Raw genomic sequence first — 26,566 nt, forward strand, 5'->3', positions numbered from 1 at the left:
CCCAGCCCGCTCTGAGAGACTGAGCCCTGGCCCCTCCCGAGGGACACGTCCAGCCGGGTGAGCTCCTGTCCACCCTGACCCCGCCTGCATCGGATAAGACGCTGGAATAGCCGTGCTGCTGCAGAGGTGGGCGGTCGTGAGACCGGGGAGGGAAAGCCCGCTCCCGCCAGCGCGTCTCCCTGGCTGATCCCACTCTCTCTACATCTACGGCATCCGTCGCAGATCTGCGTGGACTCTTGCACCTACTCCCAGATTGTACTGCGTTTAGTACAGCAGACCACGGGCTGAGATTCTGTTCTCCACTTTCATGAATCTAGGAATTTTGCAAATTTCCGAGTTCACAGTCATGCAAGCTTGGAGTCTGACGCCTGGTGGCCCTGGCTGTTCAGAGCTCACATTCACCTCCACCAGAGGTCAACCTGGAGCCTGTGTTTCGTCGTCTACATAACTGGCCTGCGGCACCCACGGAGGACACCAACACAGGAGGCACAGCGCCCGGGCACCCGATGGCAGGGCCAGTGTGGGACTCAGCTGCCTCACGAGAGAAACGGGGCACTGGCTCTGAGTGACGCCAACCACAGGTGCAGGCTGGGCCAGGCCGGCTCTTCGCTCACGGGTTCCTGTGACCCTGCCACAGCCGTGACGTGGGGGCTCCCAGGGCCCCCAGAACTAACACCAATGCCAGGGCTGAGCTTGTCAACAGCACAGCACGCCCGCACCAGGACACAACACCTGGACACAGGGAAACGGAGCACAAATGAAATCACGTGCCTGAACGCCAGCAGGGAAAACAAAACAAGAGCTAATTTTTAAGGGTACGCTGAAGAAAAGTGTATTAAAACTCCCTAATTCCTTCTGCAAAGTTCCCAACACACCTACTTTTGCTTAAGGGCCTGAGTCCGACTCTTCTGGCGGCGTGAGGCTGTCGCAAAGTCCAGGAAAATCCCACAAGCAACGGTTTCAGAGGGGGAAACGTCTGCAGCTGCACACACACAAAAAGCATTTTCGTGACACTGAAACGTTCCTTCAAGCAAAAGAAATCAAGAGTAAACCAACTAGAAGCATGCAAACCAATTAGGTTCAGTAAGGTCTTTACACATAACCAGTGCTAAACATCTTCTACGAGCATTTGCGAACCACTCCAGCTACCGCCATCTAAAACTTTCAGCAACAAAGCAAAACTTCCTACACATGTGCCAATCACACCACGTTTAGAAATATTTAAGAATACATATACAAGGCAGTCCTCCACTCCCGCCCCACTCTCCCCCTCCCCCTCCAAAAAGTGTGTCCTCTGGAAAGGGAGTTGAGATGTGAATGCACAAAACAACTGAAGAACAGAGACAGATGCAAGTTAATGCTGGATCAGCCACTCACTGTGGCAGAGAGAAAACAGGCAGACGCGGGCAGGGGATCGTCAGGTCACAGGGTGCAGAGGTCGTTGGCCTGGTGACCCACCAGCAACTGCCGAAAGCTCCCACCAGGACAGACAGCTCGGGCCCTCACCCTCCCACGCAGACAGCCTCCGTTGCCTCTATCCCCCAAGGATTTCTGTGCTTCCGTGCAGACTGACTCCGTCTTTGTCTACACATTTCAGTTGTATCTTACACTCTGTCTTCTCATTCCTCTTGGAAACAGGTCTGAACTCCTGCAAAGAGCGTGCCCTCTCCTGCCGTCTTGCAGCTTTATCAGACCCACCAGGCACAGCCGGGTCCCTGCCAGGGCACCCGCCTGGAGGCCGCGAGCAGGCTGCTGACCGAGCGCCTCCTGTTTCTCGTCCCTCAGAACACCTGGCACTCTGGACAGTCAGGAGCGTTTATGACAAGAACTCTCCTGCCCTGACAAGTAACCCTATCATACCCAGATGCCAAGAACTTTTGAGCAAAATACATTTCCCATCTCCTGAAGAAAATCACTGGGAGAGGACAGCTCCCCGGGAAACAGACCCTGCGCGCCACGCTGCCCCCCCGACACGCCCGGGCCTCCTGCCGACCCTCACGTTCCCCTGTCAGAAAAACAGCAGCCTGTGCAGCTGATGGACGACGCGGCGCAGGGAAGGGGCGGGGCTGTGCCCAGGCCCCCCGCGCTGAGCAGGAAGCCCCCGCAGCGCCGCTTCCTAACATGAGCCTCCACAGGCGTCCCCAGGGCCCCGAGCACCTGCCGGGCGCCGTCACGGGGCGGAAGGGCTGGGGGCGACGCGGGACCGGCCTGCGCTCACGTATACGTACCCGGCCCCGGCCCCATGCCACGCTCTGTCCGGCCTCGCTTCTCAAACAGCTTCGAGAACAGCTCGCCGACCCGCTCGTTTTCTGCGTGGATGGCCTTCTGAACTTCCTGTACCTCCCTCCTTCGGGCCAGAGGAAGCTCTCCCGCTGTCTCTCCTGATTCAGGCTCACACGCAACATCGTCATTGTCACCGTCACAGACCTCAAAGTCACCCTCGTGGTCCTGCAAACAGGAGCAGACACGCACACAGGACAAAACGCACTCATTGTAGCTCAGGGTGACTTCTACAGCTCACAGATCTCAACATCCTTGAATCACAGATCTGTATGAACTGCTGTGTTTGTTTTTCTGCATCTGTATAAACTCTACAGAACTACGTACACTGAGAGCTCTGAATGAACCATGATGTGCAAACGCCTTTGTGCTGAGAATGGAAGTGTATGTGCAGGTAAACACGTGTGCTACATGTATACTCCGTGTAGACGTACACACATATATGCATACACACGTGCACATATACGTACACATTTGATTGCGTTTGATTGCAGTGCACTAACAATAGCTTAAATAGAAAAACTACTTAATTACGTCATATGGGTCAGCATATAGACATATGGTAGACATATAGCAAACTTTTTATAGGTGCCAGACCCAAATCAAACAGCTATGGAGTATTGAGAGCAATAAAAAGAGAAAAAAACTATTAAGTTACTGATTTTAGAACAAATTATATTTAAGCTGAGAAAATTTTAAATTTTTACACCTACTTCAAAATCATCTTCAAAACTGGCTGCATATTCATCAGCTCCAGCATTTTCTAAATCAATGTCTTCCTTTTCAATTTCCTAGAGGTAGAAATCAAACATATAATTAAAATATTCAATCATAAGTTGACGCTTGCAAATAGGTTGGGAAAATACATGTTTTCTCAGATTCACTTGATGTTGCTAATTTTAAAATGCAAATATTTATAAAACTAACATAACCTAATTACAACTCTTAAAGAAATACTCTAACTTATAAGTATAGCCAGAAAGAGAAAACAGTGAACAATCATCATATTCTTTTTGGGAAACCTCTATAATTCTGATGGCTAAAGACAAAAGGTGTGGTACTTCCCTGGTGGCGCAGTGGTTTAGAATCCTCCTGCCGATGCAGGGGACACAGGTTCGAGCCCCGGTCCGGGAAGATCCCACATGCCACGGAGCAGCTAAGCCCATGCGCCACAGCTACTGAGCCTGCGCTCTAGAGCACGCGAGCCACAACCACTGAAGCCCGTGTGCCACAACTACTGCAGCCCGTGCACCTAGAGCCCGTGCTCCACAAGAAGAGAAGCCAACACAATGAGAAGCCCGTGCACCACAATGAAGAGTAGCCTCCGCTTGCCACAACTAGAGAAAGCCCAACGCAGCCAAAAAAAAAAACCAATGGAACAAAATTTGAAAAAGAGAAAAAGAGAGAAGGTATTAGACAAATAACCCACAGACCGGCACTCAGCACTGCCTTCCGCACTGTGCCTCTCACCCATGATCACAGCCCGGTATCTGCAGTTAAGAACAGACACATACACACACGCGCTCAAGCACACGCCAGCCAGGTCCTGTGTGACCCACCACAGCTGCAGTGATCAGGACGAGCCCACGGCCCTGCCCCACAGCAAGCAGATGGGCTGTTCTGCCCCTGGCCCGGCCATCACTGACCACCGCCAGCCTCCGTCTCTCCCCTGAAGTCTGAGTAAGTCCTGCAGTGGACGTGTGCTCAGTCGTGCTCTGCAGGTCTGGGGAGCCGCACGTGTCACGCTCAGGCCAACCCCTCTGGGTCTGAGGGATGAGGAAGAGGGTGCCGGGAAGACGTCCCAGGTCCCCAGGCCAGGAGGTGGCAGAAATGATATACAGGTTCAGGAAACTCACACTTGCCCCCAAGGCTGTTCCTTCTCTTGTCCACCTCTGCTCCCCCTCGCCCGATTTACTGGTGACACGGTACCTCCACCGTGCACAAGCCTACACACCAGGAGCCTGCCGGGACCCCACTCTCCCCACCCGCCAGCCGGCCCTCCGCCCCAACCCTGCCACCCCCCAGCCTAGCCCCTACTGTCCCTGCCATGTCCCCTCTCGTGCCCTCGGAGTTCAGAGACAAGCTTCTGAGCAGGAAATCTGACCACGCCACACCTGCTTCATACCCACACAGCTCCCCGGCACCCGCGCCAGACACCCCAAGCACCACAAATTCAATCACCGAAGGGGCTTCGTCTCCATCCAAGAGGAAGAAACAAAACATGCCTGGCGCCGGCAGGCAGGACAGACGTGGGGGAGGTGAGACCCGCCCGCAGGGCTGGTGAAGAGGCGGGCACTGCTGATCTGCCCAGGGGCAAGGAGGCGGCTTGCAGGCTTTCGGGTTTCAAGCAAGACAGATGCTGGGGTGGAGAGCAGAGGGTGAGCCTGGGGGGCGTGGACCACCCAGGAGGGGTCCAACAAGCTCGGGGCTCAGGAGGGAGGCGGCGAGGGCTTCGTCTTCTCTCCAGAACCTAGTGCCCTGCTGTGTGCTGACCGAGGCCAGGAAGTCGGCGATCGGAGCCGCAGAGGAGCCAGCTGGGCCTCAAGGTGGACACTGGGTTGTGACCCCGGGGGTGAGGACGTGGCCCTGCGGGCCCGGAGGACCGACAAGGTGCTTGGGGCACATCGTCATACAGAGTCGCTGCGTGTTGCGCGAGCGACACGCCACGTGCGTGATACCAAGAAACAGGACCCTGCTGACTGAGAAGAGAAACTGAGACAAACATCATGCGGGAGTTTTAGGCAGAACTCACAGCATCGCAAGCTCACCACGCGCCGACAACTCATCGCTCGGCAAACAGCCACGGCCTCACGGTGCCCAGGGCGCCTGTCAGGGGCAGACAGGAGGACGGTGCCGAGAGAGTGTGCCTCCACCTCCCACGGGGGCCCTGAGCAGGCCGCCTTCTGCTCCACCCCCAGTTTTGGAGAGAGTGCCTTGGTGTCACCGATGGCCTCTTACAGGAGGAGAGGGCCGTTTCCTTTGCCTCTGGTTTGGCTTTTATTTCTGAAAGTTATCTGCTACGTGGAATATGTCTCACTGACGACGGCCTGAATTGTGTCTCTGTTCAGTTTCTTCCACGCTCCCCAGACCTGCTTTCAACACAGATCAACAGCGAGAAGGCTGAGGACTCCGCCAGCCCGTGCTCCTCAGGAAGCCACACACCAGAGGGCGGCGCGGGGCAAACACGCACCTCCCCCTCTGTCCTAACGTCCTGCTGCCGAAAAGGAGGAGGGATCACCCCCAGAAAACACACCGCAAGAGCCGGGACACGAGCAACAGCGCACGTTGGGACGGAAGCACAGACACGTCCTCTCCTTACCAAGGCCTCTTGGCTCCCTCGCCTCCGGGCCAGCTTCCACGCCGAGGGGCCCTCTTCGTGGCCGTGCTGGGGGACAGAGCATAGCTGGTCAGCGTGGAGGGACGGAGGGAGGGTCCCAGGGCAGCCACAGGGACCATCCCCATCCCATGGGGATGCAGGTCCCGGCTCAGAGGTGCACTGGCCGTGCGACTTCACACAGGAACTCGGCCTCTCTGGGCCTCGGTTTTCTCTTCCAAGAAACGGTGAGAACTGTGAACCTTCTTCCTTGTGCCAGTGAGGTGGCAGGTAAAACGGGAGAAGCTGGCCATCCCGCTGTGGTCACTGGCCCCAGGAAGGCACAGCTCTCAGACGTCACTGCCCAAAACCATTTGGTGCAAAAGAGTGGGGAGTGCACGGCGTATCACCATGAAGAAAATGAGCAGTTTTCCCTGTGTCCAGAAAATCATTCTGGCATATTGTGGGCTCTCCATAAACGCTGAAGAGTGTTGATGCCAAAAAATATATGACCCAATCATAAGCCAGAATGAGCTGGCAAACATCTTCAAAATCACTTCTGGGCTCACTTAGAGGGAAAAGACATCACATATTTTGCTCCTTTGGCAAAAAAAAAAAAAAAGCATGTAAAATGTCTCATTCATAATTTTTTATATCAGTTACATGTTGAAAGAATAATATTTCAGAAATGTTGGATTATATACATTATTCAAATTAATTTTATGTTTCTTTTTTAAGGTGACTATCAAAAATTTAAAATTACAAATGTGGCTCACATTGTAACAATGCTAACACTTACCAAAAAAATTGGGAGACAGAAGGAAAACATTAAAAACTATATATTTTCATCCAATGATTCCAGTTCAAGAAATTCAGGGCTTCCCTGGTGGCACAGTGGTTAAGAATCTGCCTGCCAGGCTTCCCTGGTGGCGCAGTGGTTGAGAGTCTGCCTGCCGATGCAGGGGACGCAGGTTCGTGCCCCGGTCCTGGAAGATCCCACGTGCCACAGAACAGCTAAGCCCATGTGCCACAACTACTGAGCCTGTTCTCCAGAGCCTGAGAGCCACAACTACTGAAGCCCGCAGGCCTAGAGCCCGTGCTCCACAACAAGAGTAGCCACCGCAATGAGAAGCCTGCACACCACAACAAAGAGTAGCCCCCGCTCACCACGGCTAGAGAAGCTCACGTGCAGCAATGAAGACCCAGCGCAGCCAAAAATAAATCATAAAATAAAATAAATAAAAGCCCTTCTCTAAAAAAAAAAAGAAAGAAATTAATTTACCCTCGAAAAGTAGGAGGGAGATCTGTATCATTAGAACTGGAGGGGTTTCCACAACAAATTAGGAAAAACAGTATATGCTGCATGGGGTGTATGTGTATATAAAACAGAAAAAAAGGCATTCAAATCCCCCAAATATATATATCAAAATAGGACTGTGAAAGATAATATAGAAAAAAAGATTATGTGGGGAGAATTATTTGTAAGGCTAACTTTTTTTTCTAAGGTGTGGCTACAGCTAGACAGTAAGGGATCCAACCACTGCCCCGAAATGAATGAATAAAACATCCTCACATCAAACAACACATGCTGCATGACCTGATTTATGAAAGATTACTGTGCTTTTGGGTATGTATATGGGATAAAGACCTGTAAAGACATGGCACAAGATGCTAAGGACAGGTATCTCACAGGCCAGGGTTTCAGACAACTATCAGAGAAAGAAAACGACTATTCTTCACAAGGAACAAAAGCCAAAATCTGCTTGCCACATTATCTGTAATAAAACAAAAGCCAAGGAAGTGGTTTGATAATAATTTTAACACCATAGTATACAATTCTAGAGATACTAAATAATCATTACGAAGACTCTTCTGATGATAATTATGAAAATGGTATAAAAGATGAAGACTGGGAGTTGTGGTGTCCTGAGTGACACCATATCACCGACACGTGCTTCTCGAGTATATACACATGCGCGCACACACACGTGCTCGCACACCTAGTCCAGAACGTGAAACAACTACGTAAGGAGCGGGGCCGTGAGGGCGTCAGTGATAATAACAAATGTTTGACAGGATTAGCCAGTGAGGTCATCTGAGCCTGGGTCGCTTTGTGGAGAGATTTTCTACACTAACACAATTTTGTTGCTAACCACAGATCTACTCAGACTTTGTTTCTTCTTGAGGCAATTTCACCAATTTATATTTTCCAGGAATTTCCCTTTCATCCAAATTGTCTAATCTGTTAGCATGAAATGCTGTCATTCTATTAGTGAAAGTGGGTGCTAAAGTCTCAATCACTGTTGAATTTTCTATTTCTCCCTTTAATTCTGTCAGTTTTTGCTTCTCGTATTTTGTGTCTCTTTTGTGAGGTGCATGTTCATTTATAATTGTCACATCTTCCTGCAAGCTAATTATTTTATTACTACCATACGTTCCTCCCCCTCTAGTCCAGCCACTCAAGCTCTGTTCCAGCTGCTGTTTGATGGCTTACCTTGTCCATCTTTTTACTTTTAATCCATTTGAGTCTTTTAATCTAAAATGTATCTCTTATGTGCCTCCTGGAATCGCCACTCAAATAAGCCATCTGCAAACATGGCCCGCCCTCGGGGTCTGAGTCGCAGGACCACACCCACTGCATAACAGAATCTGTGTGAAGTGTCTTACCTTCCTTCTGGAGTCTTTATGGTTCCCATTATTCCTCTCTAAATTCTCTGCATGCCTAGGAAGCAAATATGATCAAAATCAAAATTAATTTTAAACGAAGACTTGAAAATTTAAACACTGACATCCCAGTGAAGGCTCAGCAATTGATATGATTAAGAATGGCAGTAGTTTGGCATATTTGCAAAGCATGCTATATTAGAACTATGAATACTAAATCCTTTTTTAAACTATTTTTACTATTTCAGCAGTAGTACAAGATAGGAAATATCTTCAGTAGAGAGAGAAGAAACTATGTGTTTTAACAAACTTGTGTTTGTGTATAAATCTATATCCTTATAAGTGTTCTAGAATATTCCTGTAATTTTATTAGAGAAGCTCTCAAATGTTATTTTGTGTTTAGTATAATATTTGTATTTCCAAAAGAAAGATTTATCTTGAAATATGTTCTACTCTTTAATCATATTTTATATGTTTACCCGGGACCTAAAATAAAGGCTTTCAAAATTGCAAGTTGATTCTCAATTTTTGTAACTTACATTCATACCAATTCAATACAGCATGTGTTTAAAAACATACAGAACTAGGCAAAAGCTTCACTGTGCATTCCAGCAGATCTGCAATATAAAATCCAGGGATCTGCACCCCCAGGTTTAAGTACTAACTTTGCTCAACTTGTAAGAATTTGGGCAAGGCGTTTAGCCTGAGTCTCCCTGATCTGCGAAAAAGAATTACCAAATATAGTTGTCACAAAGAACAAATTATAACCCAGAGCGCATATACAAAATGAGGGTTTACACACAAACTCTAACCTGTAATCTTCCTAAACCGCACAAAATAGGTATCATCTGAGCTTCACCAGAAAAGATGAGGCTCCAAAGGGCCACCCAACATCCCAGGGAAGATGCAGATGTGCAGTGGCCAGGCCAACACCCTTGCCTTTGTCTGACTTGCAAACACTGGGCAGTGGGGGTCTGCAGGCATGTCTGCGCTCAGCGTTTAGGGGACGTGAACCACAGGCCGGTAAAAGGTGCCCAACAGCCCACCTGCAGAGGCTCTCCCCTCGCAAAGCGGAGACTCCCAAGCGAGTCGGTCCCCCAGGTGAGGGCGGATGGTCTAATGCTGCATGAGCAAGTATGTAAAAGGCAGAACAGGACTAATGATTCATTGATATAACAAGCTTCCAAGCTCCACGAGTACACCCAAAATACAATTTAGAGGGCTTGCACTGAGAGTAAATGAGGTGTACCTATAATTTATTCTCACTTACTGGCCCTGATCAGGCCCAACAAGAAAAGTTCGTTTTGAAGCACTGTGTGAGAACTGTGCTGTGAACAGAATAATCAAGCAGAGGACCAGCCTTCCTTACCGGCCTCCGGTCCCATCGCTCTTCGAACTTGCGCCGCGATTTCTGCGGTCACCATTCTATCAAAAAAAATTCCACAACCATTAATTAGTATATCATAACGAATGAACCACAATTAGTGAGCTCTGTAAAAGAAGTCACAGGCTCAAAATTTATCAAGAATATCGATGTTACAGGCATCTCTGAACATAACCGTTTTTACAAAACCTCTCTTCAGTCAATAAGGGACTTGACATAAGGGAGATGAATGAGGTACACCAAAAGGCAGTTATTTGTTACCTGAGTAATGTTACCCAAGTAAAAGAAACGTATACTTATCAATTTCAAGTAAATTTCAGAAAAAACACGCTTTCAAACTCTAAACTTGCAAAAACATATGGAACGTGGCTATTTCACAAATCCATGCACCTATAGAAAAAAATTTTAATGACCTTCTCTTGAATTAAGTGAATTTTTAAAAACAAAAGTAAGATCAACGTAGGAAGGTAGGTCGTTTGAAAAGAGAGCCATCTGCTGAATAAGCCCTGGCCAGAAACATGCTTGGAGGGAGGGGCTGAGGCCACCCTGTGACAGGAGGGTGCGGGGAGGCGGCCCCACACCTCCCCAGGGCGGTGGGGCTCCAGACTGGGGTGATCCATGAAAAGCAGAGCGGAGCAGAAGAAGGGCCAGCAAGCAGGGCAAGGAGCAAACGCCTTAAAAACGTTAAAACTATTCAAACACTTTCTGTGACCAATAAATTTTACTTTTAGGAAATTATTCCTAGAAAACAATCAGATATGTATTAAGAGTTTCGATCTGTCATCACAGAATAATTTATAATATCAAAAAAATTACTGACCTTAATGTTCGATATTAGGCTACCTGTAAATAAATGAGGTTATGACCACAACAGAATACCAGACAGTTATTAAACGTCCCAGTGTTAAAAAAGTGTTTCCCAGAATAAAAAGAAAAAAGAGCGTAATTCCAATTTTGCATTTTTAGAAAGCTCACTTATGTACAGGAAAAGGACTGCAACTAAATACACACATATTACAAAATGGATGATCTCTGAGTCTGGGGTCATGGGTAATTTTTACTTTTTTTTCTTCCTGTATTAAAATAATCTTTCCAAAATCAATTAGAAAGAAGTATAATTACATGTTTAACAGGAAGAACAGTCTGGCATCAGTCTATAAAATAGAGTGGAATGGAAAAAGAATTCAATCGGGAGTGCTAGGTAGGAAAAAAATATGATTTAATGGCTATCTAGATATAAAAAAGGAGAAAAAGTAATCAGGTTAATAGTAAGAAATAAATTTAAGTGAAAAAGGAGAGCCAGCACTGGTGGGGCCTGGACCCAGGCTGCACGTGGGCTCAGGTGACACAGCAGGGAGGGCCACCCCATCGGCACAATCCCTGGTTCCAGCTGCATGGGCTGGTGGGCAGGCTTCTGCGCTAGAAGCAGAGGTTCACAGAACATGCGGAGTCGCCTGCCCAGGAGCCCAGGAGCAGAGCAGCACTCGAGGTTCAGGGGATGGCAGCGCCCCAGGTCACGCTGGGTTCTTCCACTAAAGAAGTCAGGCTTGGTCAATGACCTCTAGAAGGCACTCGTTGTATTTATTATACTTAATCACACCCTCTCCATCCCTAATCAAACACTGCAGCAGGCACACATTAAAAGACACATGGAATGAAAGGAATGAATCAGAATTCGTATAAAGTGAGCGCCTGCTCAGGAGAGCACACCCCCCCGGGAGCAGTGTCCGTTCCCGCCTGCCATCCTGGCATCATTAGTACCAGTGCTCCCTGCGCTTTACGGTCACCTCAGCGATAATTACGCCCATCACCAGCCTAACACAGTAACCAAGCTGCAAAGCGTGTTCTGAGCACCTGAAGCCAATGCAAAGAAAATGCTAATTATACGCTGCTCACCAATCACTCCTGACGCTATTCTGTCACCTACTCATTTCTTTATTTCTCTACTGCATGGCTTCTGCGATGGAATGCAAGCCCCATGGAAATGAGAACCTTTGTTCTGTTCACAGCTGTGCCCTTAGCACCTAGAACCGTGGCCGGCACACTGCGGCCCGTCAATAAATATGAACAAATTGGCTAAAAAGGAAGTTTGTCAACCATGCTGGGACTGACATTATGTTAACCCTTATGTAGGAGCAGTGCTGAAGGCATAGGTTTTATAAAGAGGCAGAATAATGTTCTTTGTGGGACGACGTCGTATATCCACCTTTAATGAAAGCCAAAGGTATACACATGACATGTCTAAGAGAGGTGTTTCTGTGGGGAATGAAGCACGTCCTTTCTAGTAACTAAAGTTGATCAAGGGAATATAAAATAGGCAGGTTCAATAAAATGCTAGCGGTAGGATCTAGAAGGTGGAAATTCTGTCAACTCTGCTGGATGTTTGAAAATGTTCTTAATAAAATGTTGGGAGAAAACCCTGAAAAGGTTTTGATCTATGGAAAGAGATGCAAAAGACAAGGGGAATAAACACCTGTCCATGAGGGTCTCGTGCTCAGTCACCGGCCCTCTGCCTGTTGACAAGTCTGTGGTGAGGAACATGAACACGCCGTGTGGCTGATCCAAGGCAGCCCTGGGGCTCAGACCGCGTGTGTGTGTACGTGTGACACACGGTGCTGTCCTAGAGCTGCTGAGAAGCACGACCCACGTCCCGGGCCAAAGGAGGGCAGTGGGCTGTGGGCGACACAGCGGGCTCTGGTCCCGCTGCAAAGAAAGGTGCGGTAGAGGCACTGGGGCTGCAGGCGCAGGATCAACTGGGGGGTCATGAGGACAGGTGGCACCCACAGAGGGTTCTCGGGATCTCCTAACACAGATGTTCCTCCATGAAGACATTTTCATGGACAAGCACTAGCCCATCCCAAGTCCCAGGCTTTGGATGAGCCGCCCACCCTCTGCTGCAGAGGCCCGGGGCTCACAGGGGACCTCCCGGCCCTCACGGGGGGACAGCTTCCATGTGGAAGGCAGCAAATGGGGGGAATGGGCTCACGCCCACTTCAGTCCGGAAACACAGAGCAGCACAAAATGCAGACACAAGAACAGATACACCAAAATGACTGCAGGAAAATATTAAGCAATTACAGTCATTATATGTGGAAGGGAGATCAGACCCTCTGCCATCAACAGTTCTATTTTTGTGTTTTGTTTTTTTTGCAAACTTAAACTACCAACTCCGGTTGAAACGTTTTGCTAAATTATTCCCTTAATTTCCACTTTAAAAAATATCAGTTTCTTTTTTAATGTTAAATTTCAAAATGTTATGATAGATTTCTGAATATATGTTAAAAGTACATTCACAGGGACTTCCCCGGTGGTGCAGTGGTTAAGAATCTGCCTGCCAATGCAGGGGACACGGGTTCGAGCCCTGGTCCAGGAAGATCCCACATGCCGCGGAGCAACTAAGCCCGTGCGCCACAACTACCGAGACTGCGCTCTAGAGCCCACAAGCCACAACTACTGAGCCCACGAGCCACAACCACTGAAGCCTGCGCACCTAGAGCCCGTGCTCCGCAGCAAAGAGAAGCCACTGCAGTGAGAAGCCCATGCACTGCAACGAAGAGTAGCTCCCGCTCGCCGCAACTACAGAAAGCCTGCGTGCAGCAACGAAGAACCAGTGCAACCAAAAATAAATAAATAAATAAATTTATAAAAAGTATGTATATATTCACAATATAATCCAAAGCCTCCACTTCACACCTCCCAGAAGGTCAGTAATCTCCACACACTGATCACGTAATACACACCTGACGCACATTTTCACCACGGTCACTACCTTTAGGCAACGAGCCCATCGCCTGGCCGCGCTCAGACGTGCCTTTCTCTCGGGAGCTGGACGCGCCCGGAAGCGGTACCTTGGCCTCGCCCCTCCCGTGCTGCTGCTCCTCCGCCTCGTCCACGCGGAAGCCTTCCTTACGGCGGTGTTCTTTACGCCGTTCTGCCCCTTCCTTGTCAGAGAACGAGTGGCTTTTTTCTTTTGAATACTTCTCTCTTTTCTCCCTTGTGCTGCTTTTTTCTCGATGTTTCTTTTCTCTGTCTGGCTCTTTCTGCTTCCTGTGTCGTCTTTCACCTTCTTCTTTATAGAGCCAATACTTGAGAGGATTGTCTTTGCTGTCACCATACTGCAACTTTGGACGTGACATTGAAAAACACATGAGTGTGTAAAACAGACGCCTGCTGTCTTAGATACACATTACAGCAGACACAAGGGAAGACACAGAGCTCCCCTGGCTCTCGCTCCCCTGTCCTGCCGCGGGCACCCTCCCATACTCACCTGGCGACGGGAAAGGAAACCGCACGGACCACACACGCGCGCACACACACACACACACACACACACACACACACAGACAACAGACACTGCAGCCGGCAGCCTCGCCCTAAGGAGGAGCGTGTCCCAATTCCTCTGCGTGGTGGACACCCTCGCCTTTCCTGCCGCCCTCCCCTCGACTCCCCTCCCCTCGACTCCCCTCCCTTCGACTCCCCTCCCCTCGACTCCCCCGCGTCCTGAGCGCTACCAACATGCAAGGCCCTCCTGAGAGAGCCATGTGACTCGTCTGGAAGGACATCGGCTTCCGTGGGCGCACACTGCGCCTCTATTCGTGGCACACAGCCCACACGTCTGCCCCCACCCGCAGGGAGATGGTTCAGCCATCCCTGCATTCCCCCAAGCCCCCAGGGATGTCCAGTGACCACGGGTGCCGAGGCCACAAGGCAGCGAGCTGCAAGCTTGTACAGTGGGTCACGAGCGCCCGGTTCGGGGAGCATGACCAGCACGTCTCAACAGGACCCAAACTGAACCGTCCTTCTCCGTTCACTCAGGGCCTCCTCCGCCTCTGTTCCCCGTGGTTCCATCCCCTCCAGCCCCCACCTGCTCTGCTCATGGCCACCAGGATAACCTTCCCAAAGAGAAACGTGGAGAAGCTGCTCAGGTGTGAAGTTAGATTCCTGCACACCTGTCACAGACTGAATTCTAAGGGAATTAAAGATTTACCGTTAAAAAATTATGAGGACCCAGAACAAAACACAGGTGTCTCCTGACATGACACCAGTGTGGGGAAGAGGGCTCTCCAAGCATCACAACAACAACAGGAATAAGGAAAGACAGACCTGACTACCTTAGAACTTTAAACTTCCTTACAAAAATAACGATTGCACAGTAAAACAAACAGAACACTGACATATATAACTAGCAGAGAGTTCATCTTTAAAGTACTCTTAAAGTTAACAATACACCCCACTAGACAAGTAGGCAGACATACACAGGTAGTAACTAATAACAGGACAATAAACCCTTTTATAAAATGCCCTTTGGGGACTTCCCTGGTGGTCCAGTGGATAAGACTCTGTGCTCCCAATGCAGGGGGCCCAGGTTCGATCCCTGGTCGGGGAAATACATATCACATGCATGCCGCAACTAAGAGTTACATGCCACAGCTAAGGAGCCAGTGAGCCACAGCTAAGGAGCCTACCTGCTGCAACTAAGACCCAGCACAACCAAATAAATAAATAAATAAAAATAAGTATTTTTTAAAAATGCCCTGTGCTTCTGAATCAAATTAGCAAAAGTTCAAAATTATGATAATGCCCAGTTGCTATTTAGGACATGGAGAATCACACTCTGATGATATGAACAATTACAGTCTAATGTAAAACAAATGGGGTAACACTTATTTTGATCTAGCAAGTTCACTTCCAGAAATTAATCATAAGGAAATAATTATGAATAAAAGCAAAATGTTTGCACCATGGATGTCTTTACAATACAAGAAAAATTTAGAAGCAACGTAAGTATCCAAAAAAAAGCAGATGTCTCCAGAAAACATCACTGAATACTGTATTATGCAGCCATTAAAATACTATAGAGAGATATGATAGCTTAGAAAAAATATTCAAAATGTATTAAACAGTTATAAAACAGTAAAAATCCAACTTAAGAAAATAAAGTTTCTATGTACATATCCAAACACATACACATATATGAATATATGTACATAAACCTATAGGACATATATCTAAACATTATCAGTAATTATGTTTTTTATTTTTTCTCTTATTATTATTTGCATTTTGTAAATTTTCCAAGATAACCAAGGTTTACTCTTGGAATCGGAGAAACACACTTGCCTGTGAGAACTTAGTGCCTGAGAACTGTCTTAGGTCTTAGATTCTGTTTTACAGTATTTTCCAGAAGCCCTCTAACGCCCCTGCCTGAGCGCCCTAAGCTTTGCAGCTGAAGCCCCTCCCAGGCCTCGCCCTGCATACCTTTCTTTCTCGGTATCTTCTTTCTCTCTCCTCATCTCCTCTCTCAGAGTCTTCATCTCTCCGTTCCCCCTCTGCAATTCTTGCTTTACTTACTACAAAAATAAAATGGACTTTTAACCTTCTCAAACTTTAGCACATCAAAAATATCTTCTAACATCCTACTGCAGTCTTTACTGTAGATATCACACAGTAACACATATGAAAACATATTCTTTAATTAAAATATTCTCCAATCTCAAGAATGGAAAGTTCTAGAATCTAAACTTAAAATGGAATAAAGAAGAAGGAAACCTGGAAAGCGTGTCAGAGGAACGTCTGGGAACCCAAGAGGGGCCCCAGCCCAAACACAGGCATTTGGAGCTCCTGCCCTGAACTGAGATGCTCAGGGAAGCAAAGTCCAGTCCAGCTGGGCAGACTGTTTCATTCATCTGCAGGAAAAAGCCGGCTTCGGATGACTGGGGGTCTGCCCCCTGCCCCGGGTCTCCCACAGCCCCGCTGCCTGGGGCACATGGATGCAGGAGGCCCTGTGATGCAGGTGGGTGCACCCACCCCACCCCACCCCATGATCTCTCCCTGCCACAGAGGAACCCAATAGAGCCACCTCAGTCACTGGTGACGCCTGCAGCCCCATTCAGTAGTGAAAAACTAGACTTTCACTTCTGAATTTGCACCAAGTTATTAGGCTTAAAACTAAAAGAATCCACATTTTTAAAGGTGAGGACAAAATTCAACATACAGAGATCATCGAAGCAAAGTTCATTCACTCCAAAAGTATTCACCAAACCTGACCACTTTCTAGGAGCCTGGGGTACAAGAGATCAAAATAACAGGTGGGGGTCGCCTGGGGGGAGACAGGAGTGAAGGCTGGTTCTGAGAGACTGGAAGAGAAAGAGTGGGGAGTCAGGATGATCCCCAGGATTTCTGACCTAAGGAAGGAAGGGAGGGCCCGGGGATGCAGGGGAGACACAGAGGAGACGAGGGAGAGGCATGGAAACAGCCAGGGGAGGAGGGAGGACCCTCAGAGTCTGGCTGTGCAGTGAGTCTCTCCAGAGCAGCCCACTCAACACCACACTGAAAGACCACATCAGGCAGCAGACCAAAGGACTCATCTGAAACCAAGACAGACTGTATTACTAAAAAGTACCAGGCTTCCCTGGGGGCACAGTGGTTAGGAGTCCACCTGCCAGTGCAGGGGACATGGATGCGAGCCCCGGTCCAGGAAGATCCCACAAGCCGTGGAGCAACTAAGCCTGTGCACCACAACTACTGAGCCTGTGCTCTAGAGCCCATGAGCCACAACTACTGAGCCCGTGCACCACAACTACTGAGCCCACATGCCACAGCTACTGAAGCCCACATGCCTAGAGCCCACAAGCCACAACTACTGAGCCCATGTGCCACAGCTACTGAGCCCATGTGCCATAGCTACTGAAGCCCAGAAGGCTAGAGCCCGCGGGCCACAACTACTGAGCCCACGAGCCACAACTACTGAGCCCGTGTGCCACAGCTACTGAACCTGCGCTCTAGAGCCCGCACGCCACAATTACTGAGCCCGCGTGCCACAGCTACTGAAGCCCGCACACCTACAGCCCATGAGCCACAACTACTGAGCCCATGTGCCACAACTACTGAGCCTGTGTGCCACAACTACTGAAGCCCACGTGCCACAACTACTGAGCCTGCGTGCCTAGAGCCCATGCTCTGCAACAAGAGAAGCCACTGCGGTGAGAAGTCCACGCAGAGGAACGAAGAGTAGCCACTGCCCGCCACAACTAGAGAAAGCCTGCGCACAGCAACAAAGACCCAATGCAGCCATAAATAAATAAATAAATAAATTTTTAAAATAAAAAATTTAATTTAATTTAAAAATACCAAGAACATCAAAATAATAATCCTAAAGAGAGGCAATGGATAGTAAGGTAGTCAGCGTTAAACTTAATTCGAGATAACCCTCTTAACCTCAGCCCTGCCCCAGCACTCGGCCCGGCAGAGATGCACACTCAGGTCCTCGGGGCCTGAGCCCCTGCACAGGAGGGACACATGCCAACAGGGACCACGAACCGAGGTCTTGGTCCCATCGTGTTCACAGCCTGAGGATTCTGAGAGTCACTGCACGCTCTTCTCACACGTGCTCCTTTTTTGTTTATGTTGGCCAGTTTGAATGTTTTTATAGGAAGCAGACACTATTTGCATAATAAAAAATAATGAAGATACTTATTTCCATTTTGGGGAGGAAAAAGTATGTACCTCTACGTTAGAATTCCTAGGAATTTGGACAAATAATATTTAAATACGGCTTAAATCTGACACTTTTGAGGAATTCTTTTTTATCAAAGAGCATTATTTTTGTTTATTTACAACGTGGACTGCTATCTATTGAGGTAATAAACCTAAAATATATTTCAATAGTAAAACTCCAGCAAATCATGAGAAAACTGTTACTCCTTTGTTCACTGAAATGAATTTTTTAAAAATCCGAAAGAGAAGAGTGCAAAGCGCACACGCGCGCACCACCGGGGCCTCAACTTCACAGCCAAAGCCGAGAGCTTCATAAAAACCAGGAGAGAAAAGCAGCGGGGAGGGGACACCTCCACGGAGGAAAGGGCCCCCGAGACACAGACCTGCCCGCCGGCGCTCGGGCCGGTCGCGGTCGCGGCCCAGCAGGCTGGGGTGCACGGCCATCTGCCTCAGCTCCTCCAGCCGCGCCCGGCCGCTCTCGCGCTCCTTCCCCCGGCCGTGGGGCTTCTCCGCGCCCCGCGCCCGGTGTTTCTCCTTTGGCCAGCCCGTGTCCCTCATGCTGTCCCGCGGCCTGTCCATGTCCCTGTCCCCGCGGGCGCGCTCCCTGGCAGCCTGGCCGTCCCTCTCGGCCGCGCTCTCTCGGTACTCGGCGTCACGGGCTGGGGCGCCGGCTCTGCGCTCTTTGCGGTCCGTCCGGTCCACCTCCGACTCCCTCCGCGTCTTCCCGGCTCTGGGCCTCGTCGCTTCCGTGGGACTGGCTGATGGAGCGGCCTGCACAAGAGAAGGACAGCGCGTCTCTAAACCCAGGCTCACGCTCACTGAAGGGCCCTAAGAAGCCCTGACGCCAACTGCTCCCCGACCCGGCAGAACGGGCCGGGACGCAGACTCTGGAACCCGCAGAGGCGGGGTCCGCTTGGCAGCCCGTGCCTGGCAAGGCGTCCACTCACAGGGACATCCCCGTGGGCTGGCAAATGAAACCTAAAGTGCTACGCGGGTCGGAAGGAAAAGAAAGGGGCTGCTGAGGCTGGGCGGGAAAGTCTCCAGGCCACAATCCGCCGGGGCCCCCCTCAAGGAACAAGGACCCGCGTCGGAAACTCTCAGGAGGTCTTTCTTTGGCCATGCTGCGCAGCGTGCAGGACCTTAGTTCCATCACCAAGGATGGAACCCGAGCCCCCAGCACTGGAAGCACGGAGTCTGAAACCCCGCCGGACCACCGCGGAAGCCCCTCAGGAGGTCTTGATTGCAACCCCTCAGCCCCACACACACATGCACACAGACCACACACGCACACATACGCGCACACGCACTCACACACTCACAAGGCCCGAGCTCTGAACGCTGACAGGAGCCCGACTGGTGGGAGGATGGGCCGAGCTGGGACGGAAAACCCGATCCAAGAGGGTTCCAGAGCTAAATTAACCACATGGCTTTATCTGTGCGTCAAACCACCTCTGAAATGAGCCACGTGTAAGCAAAGTTGTGCAGAGCTGAGAACCTGGAAACACTGTGCAAGATTACCATCCAGGGTCCAAACAGACCCCAACTCAAATCTTTAAAATACATTACCCAGGGCTGCCCTGGTGGCGCAGTGGTGGAGAGTCCGCCTGCCGGTGCAGGGTACGCGGCTTCGTGCCCGGGTCCGGGAGGATCCCACGCGCCGCGGAGCGGCTGGGCCCGTGAGCCGTGGCCGCTGAGCCTGCGCGTCCGGAGCCTGTGCTCCGCAATGGGAGAGGCCACGACAGTGAGAGGCCCGCGTACCGCAAAATAAATAAATAAATAAATAAAATAAAATACATTACCCAAAGGTGTTTTCTGAGCTCATCTTCTTTCCAAGTATCATCTTTGGTTCTTCTCTAAAAAGAAAAGCATAGAGTTAGAATTTTTAAAGTTTAAAGTATCTAATTTTTTATGCTCCAGTGAGCTGCTTTTTCATCAGACCATTTTAGTCAACGGCAATCCTCGGTAGGCCAGAAATAACTCTCTATCTACAGGAATAAAAGGCAATACGAACACCGATTTTTAAATCACCCACAAGTGATCACAGGCTACCATATTCTTGCTGCTCTGAGGCTCGGGCCCACCACAGGCACCCAGCCCCACCTCCCCTCGGTGGACTCAGGGCGGACTCCCCGGTGGGATCTGTGCCGGGCAGGTGCCTCTTCAGGTGCTAAGAGCACACAAGCCCACAACACGGGGCTCCGGCCACGTGCACGGGGTGATAAATAACAAAACCCACCAAGGATGGTTTCCCATAGGGAACAAGATAAATCTACCGCGACTACCTCATTTCCCTTTGAGAAACTCTGCCTTAAGGGCACAAATACAGGGCGATTCGGTGTGTTTAAAATTTAAAGCAAATGGAGTACAAGTGAAAATGAAAACATATTCACGGATCAGCCACCAAAAATTTTCCTGTTGATGTGAAAATGAGGGAAGCAGAAAAAAATTCACAACAGCTCATAAACACTCTAAGGAGAAATAAATAAAAAGCAACCAGGTCAAGAATCTACCAAAGTACAACCAGAAAGTGCATCAGGCTCTGCTGTCACCAGAACACGTATTCTTTTCTGATAAATTGGTCGATTTAACAAAAGGGGTCCACAGTAAGACATGGTGAAGATGGTCGGCGGCAGTTAGCATAGCTATAACCTGCAGCTGCTGAACTTTAAAATGTTTTCTCTCTCAAGTTAACTGCTCTTTAGAGAGGTTTAATGTGTGACTGTTTCCAACGGCCCAAACCCAACAGAGCATGCACTGCTTGTGGAGCGGGTAGCCTCTGTGACAAGTGTGTGTGTGGGAAACGGAGCTCTTAACGGCTGTGATTGTATTACTGAGGCCAATAGAGTAAAAACACCTGAAGGCAACAGAGCACCAGAGGCCCCAGGACTTCCCAGCCGCCTCTTCGTTTTCACCAACAAAAACCCAGCTTCGGGCTTTACTTCATCCTGAAGCTTTTCTTTCTTTCCTTTCTTTTTTCTCTTTTAAATTGTTTAAGCTGTAAAATGACACAGAGCTCCTGTGCCATCACAACCCCATGTGTCACACGTATCCCCAGAAACTCCACGCACACCCCGTGTACACACGTGAGACCACAGCACTTCAGACCAGGAGCCCCTGCCCTGTGCCATCCATTCAGCCAGGGTCCTGCCCTGTGAGGCAGGGAGGCAGGCAAGTAAATTAAAATTGACACTCCAAGTAGGCAGGTAGCATTTCCTCCTGGGAGAGGAATAAACCCCACCCTGAAAACAAAAGAAAACCCCAGGAGAGCTGCCTGAACAGCAGAACCTCCAACCTCCTTATCTAAGGGTACCCTAAATACAGACATACCCCTCCCACTTACCTGTATATATAGGTATATACGTGTTCACGCTGCTCCATGTCCTCCCTGATCCAATCACACGACATAGCTCTGCAGTGAACACTCCTTATATAATCACCATATCATAACTGATGACAAACCGACATAATAATGGAGGGATCCCAGTTCAGGCAACAAAAGCGGTGGCCATTGAGGATCTGGTCTCAGACACGAACCTGCACCACTGAGAGCTTGAACTTTTCCTGAACGGCACCAGACCCAAGAACACTACCCGTCATCAGAACAGCACCTGCCAGCTGCAAGGACCACAACCAAGCCCTCACTTCTTCCAAGCTCCAATGATAATTCTTGACAAACAACTCATGTAGCTACCCGTTTTGCCTTTATAAGCCTCCCTCACTTTGCAGCTGAGAGAACACAGTTCAAGAGCTTGAATCTGCGTCTCCCAGGCTGCAGTCATAACAAACGCCAAATAAACACGTTTTTATCTCAATCAAGTCTCCATTTCTAAACTGTTGGTTAACACAACGTTTAAAACATCCTATAGACAAATCACAGAAAACTTAAGTTACGGAATAACTTATGAAAATGTAGAGAGATTGGTTCAAGATGGCAGAGTAGAAGGACGTGCTCTCACTCCCTCTTGTGAGAACACCGGAATCACAAATAACTGCTGAACAACCATCGACAGGAAGACACTGGAACTCACCAAAAAAGATACCCCACATCCAAAGACAAAGGAGAAGCCACAATGAGACAGTAGGAGGGGCGCAATCACAATAAAATCAAATCCCATAACTGCTGGGTGGGTGACTCACAAACTGGAGAACACTTAGACCACAGAAGTCCACCCACTGGAGTGAAGGTTCTGAGCCCCACGTCAGGCTTCCCAACCTGGGGGTCCGGCAACAGGAGGAGGAATTCCTAGAGAATCAGACTTTGAAGCCTAGTGGGAATTGACTGCAAGACTTCGACAGGACTGGGGGAAACAGAGACTCCACTCTTGGAGGACACACACAGAGTAGTGTGCACATAGGGACCCAGGGGAAGGAGCAGTGACCCCATAGGAGACTGAAGCAGACCTACCTGCTAGTGTTGGATGGTATCCTGCACAGTTAGGGGGTGGCTCTGTCTCACCATGAGGACAAGGACACTGGCAGCAGAAGTTCCGGGAAGTACTTCCTGGCATGAGCCCTCGCAGAGTCCGCCATTAGCCCCACCAAAGAGCCCAGGTAGGCTCCAGTGTTGGGTCGCCTCAGGCTAAACAACCAACAGGGAGGGGACACAGCCCCATCCATCAGCAGAAAAGCCAATTAAAGTTTTACTGAGCTCTGCACACCAGAGCAACAGTCAGCTCTACCCACCACCAGTCCCTCCCGTCACGAAACTTGCACAAGACTCTTAGATAGCTTCATCCTCCAGAGGGCAGACATCAGAAGCAAGAAGAACTACAATCCTGCAGCCTGTGGAACAAAAATCACGTTCACAGAAAGATAGACAAGATGAAAAGGCAGAGGGCTATGTACCAGATGAAGGAACAAGATAAAAACCCAGAAATACAACTAAATGAAGTGGAGATAGGCAACCTTCCAGAAACGGAATTCAGAATAATGATAGTAAAGATGATCCATCTTTATAACAATTATAAAGATTGGAGGCAAAGATCGAGAAGATGCAAGAAATGTTTAACAAAGATCTAGAAGAATTAAAGAACAAACAGAGATGAACAATACAATAACTGAAATGAAAAATACACAAGAAGGAATCAATAGCAGAATAACTGAGGCAGAAGAACGGATAAGTGACCTGCAAGACAAAATGGTGGAATTCACTGCTGCGGAACAGAATAAAGAAAAAAGAATGAAAAGAAATGAAGACAGCCTAAGAGAATTCTGGGACAACATTAAACACAACAACACTCGCATTATAGGGGTCCCAGAAGGAGAAGAGAGAGAGAAAGGACCCGAGAAAATATTTGAAGAGATTATAGTCAAAAACTTCCCTATCATGGGAAAGGAAATAGCCACCCAATTTCAGGAAGCACAGAGAGTCCCAGGCAGGGTAAACCAAAGGAGAAACACACTGAGACACATAATAATCAAACTGGCAAAAATTAAAGACAAAGAAAACTTACTGAAAGCAGCAAGGGTAAAACGGCATATAACATACAAGGGAACTCCCATAAGGTTAACAGCTGATTTCTCAGCAGAAACTCTACAAGCCAAACTCCCATAAGGTTAACAGCTGATTTCTCAGCAGAAACTCTACAAGCCAGAAGGGAGTGGCATGATATACTTAAAGTGATGAAAGGGAAGAACATACAACCAAGATTACTCTACCCAGCAAGGATCTCATTCAGATTTGAAGGAGTAATCAAATGTTTTACAGACAAGCAAAAGCTAAGAGAATTCAGCACCACCAAACCAGCTCTACAACAAATGCTAAAGGAACTTCTCTAAGTGGGAAACACAAGAGAAGAAAAGGACCTACAAAAACAAACCCAAAACAATTAAGAAAATAGTCATAGGAACATACATATCGATAATTACCTTAAACGTGAATGGATTAAATGCTCCAACTAAAAGACACAGGCCTGCTGAATGGATACAAAAACAAGACTCATATATATGCTGTCTACAACAGACCCACTTCATACCTAGGGACACATACAGACTGAAAGCGAAGGGATGGAAAAAGATATTCCATGCAAATGGAAATTAAAGGAAAGGTGGAGTAGCTATACTCATATCAGAAAAAAATAGACTTTAAAATAAAGAATGTTACAAGAGACAAGGAAGGACACTACATAATGATCAAGGGAACAATCTAAGAAGAAGATATAACAATTATAAATATATATGCACCCAACATCGGAGCACCTCAATACATAAGGCAACTGCTAACAGCTATAAAAGAGGAAAGCGACAGTAACACAATAATAGTGGGGGACTTCAACACCTCACACCAATGGACAGATCATCCAAACAGAAAATTAAATAAGGAAACACAAGCTTTAAATGACACAATAGACCACATAGATTTACTTGATATTTATAAGACATTCCAGCCAAAAACAGCAGATTACACTTTCTTCTCAAGTGCGCACGGAACATTCTCCAGGATAGATCATATCTTGGGTCATAAATCAAGCCTCAGTAAATTTAAGAAAATTAAAATCATATCAAGCATCTTTTCTGACCACAACACTATGAGATTAGAAATCAATTACAGGGCAAAAAACGTAAAAAACACAAACACATGGAGACTAAACAATACGTTACTAAATAACCAAGAGATCACTAAAGAGATCAAAGAGGAAATCAAAAAATGCCTAGAGACAAATGACAATGAAAACACGACGATCCAAAAACCTATGGGATGCAGCAAAAGCAGTTCTAAGAGGGAAGTTTATAGCTATATGAGCATTCCTCAAGAAACAAGAAAAATCTCAAATAAACAATCTAACCTTACACCTAAAGGAACTAGAGAAAGAAGAACAAACAAAACCCAAAGTTAGCAGAAGGAAATAAATCATAAAGATCAGAGCAGAAATAAATGAAATAGAAACAAAGAAAGCAATAGCAAGGATCAATAAAACTAAAAGCTGGTTCTTTGAGAAGATAAGGAAAATTGATAAACCATTAGGCCGACTCATCAAGAAAAAGAGGGAGAGGACTCAAATCAATAAAATTAGAAATGAAAAAGGAGAAGTTACAACAGACACCTCAGAAATACAAAGTATCCTAAGAGACTACAACAAGCAACTCTATGCCAATAAAATGGACAACCTGGAAGAAATGGACAAATTCTTAGAAAGGTATAACCTCCCAAGACTGAACCAAAAAGAAACAGAAAATATGAACAGACCAATCAAAAGTAATGAAATTGAAACTGTGATTAAAAATCTTCCAACAAACAAAAGTCCAGGACCAGATGGCTTCACAGGTGAATTCTATCAAACATTTAGAGAAGAGCTAACACCTGTACTTCTCAAACTCTTCCAAAAAATTGCAGAGGCAGGAACACTCCCAAACTCATTCTGTGAGGCCACCATCACCCTGATACCAAAAGATACTACAAAAAATTACAGACCAATATCACTGATGAATATAGATGCAATAATCCTCAACAAAATACTAACAAACAGAATCCAACAGCACATTAAAAGGATCATACACCATGATCAAGTGGGATTTATCCCAGGGATCCAAGGATTCTTCAATATACACAAATCAATCAATGTGATACACCATATTAACAAATTGAAGAATAAAAACCATATGATCATCTCAATAGAGGCAGAAAAGCTTTTGACAAAATTCAACACCCATTTATGATAAAAACTCTCCAGAAAGCAGGTATAGAGGGAACCTACCTCAACATAATAAAGGCCATATATGACAAACCCACAGCAAACATCATTCTCAATGGTGAAAAACTGAAAGCATTTCCTCTAAGATCAGGAACAAAACAAGGATGTCACCTCTCACCACTATTATTCAACATAGTTATGGAAGTCCTAGCCACGGCAATCAGAGAAGAAAAAGAAATAAAAGGAATACAAATTGGAAAAGAAGAAGTAAAACTGTCACTGTTTGCAGATGACATGATACCATATAGAGAGAATCCTAAAGATGCCACCAGAAAACTACTAGAACTAATCAATGAATTTGGTAAAGTTGCAGGATACAAAATTAATGCACAGAAATCTCTGGCATTCTTATACACTAATGATGAAAAATCTGAAAGAGAAATTAAGGAAACACTCCCATTTACCATTGCAACAAAAAGAATAAAATACCTAGGAATAAACCTACCTAAGGAGACAAAAGATGTGTATGCAGAAAACTATAAGACACTGAGGAAAGAAATTAAAGATGATACAAACAGATGGAGATATATACCATGTTCTTAGATTGGAAAAATCAATATTGTGAAAATGACTATAATACCCAAAGCAATCTCCAGATTCAATGCAATCCCTATCAAATTACCAATGGCATTTTTTACAGAACTAGAACAAAAAAATCTTAAAATCTGTATGGAGACACAAAAGACCCTGAATAGCCAAAGCAGTCTTGAGGGAAAAAAACGGAGCTGGAGGAATCAG

At 47.4% G+C, this 26,566-nt stretch overlaps 1 protein-coding gene across 5 annotated transcripts in view; it reads right to left on the reverse strand.

Annotated features, from left to right (window-relative positions):
- Nucleotides 1-26,566, reverse strand: part of DYNC2I1 (dynein 2 intermediate chain 1) — a 55,218-nt gene that overhangs the window by 18,221 nt on the left and 10,431 nt on the right. For 2 of the 5 annotated variants that reach the window (XM_067041713.1, XM_067041714.1), the window contains exons 4-13: nt 19,937-19,990; nt 18,521-18,908; nt 15,900-15,991; nt 13,382-13,762; nt 9,627-9,682; nt 8,261-8,315; nt 5,600-5,665; nt 2,994-3,071; nt 2,229-2,448; nt 880-982 (exon numbers count right to left, since the gene is read on the reverse strand). In XM_067041713.1, the coding sequence (XP_066897814.1) occupies nt 880-982; nt 2,229-2,448; nt 2,994-3,071; nt 5,600-5,665; nt 8,261-8,315; nt 9,627-9,682; nt 13,382-13,762; nt 15,900-15,991; nt 18,521-18,908; nt 19,937-19,990 (1,493 nt within the window). Of the gene's footprint in view, nt 1-879; nt 983-2,228; nt 2,449-2,993; nt 3,072-5,599; nt 5,666-8,260; nt 8,316-9,626; nt 9,683-13,381; nt 13,763-15,899; nt 15,992-18,520; nt 18,909-19,936; nt 19,991-21,671; nt 21,750-22,542; nt 22,627-26,566 lie in introns of those variants that run through there. The other 3 variants (XM_067041716.1, XM_067041717.1, XM_067041715.1) reach the window with 3 other exon arrangements.

This window comes from Kogia breviceps, chromosome 9, assembly GCF_026419965.1.
Source record: "Kogia breviceps isolate mKogBre1 chromosome 9, mKogBre1 haplotype 1, whole genome shotgun sequence".
NCBI classification, from domain to species: Eukaryota; Metazoa; Chordata; class Mammalia; order Artiodactyla; family Physeteridae; genus Kogia; species Kogia breviceps.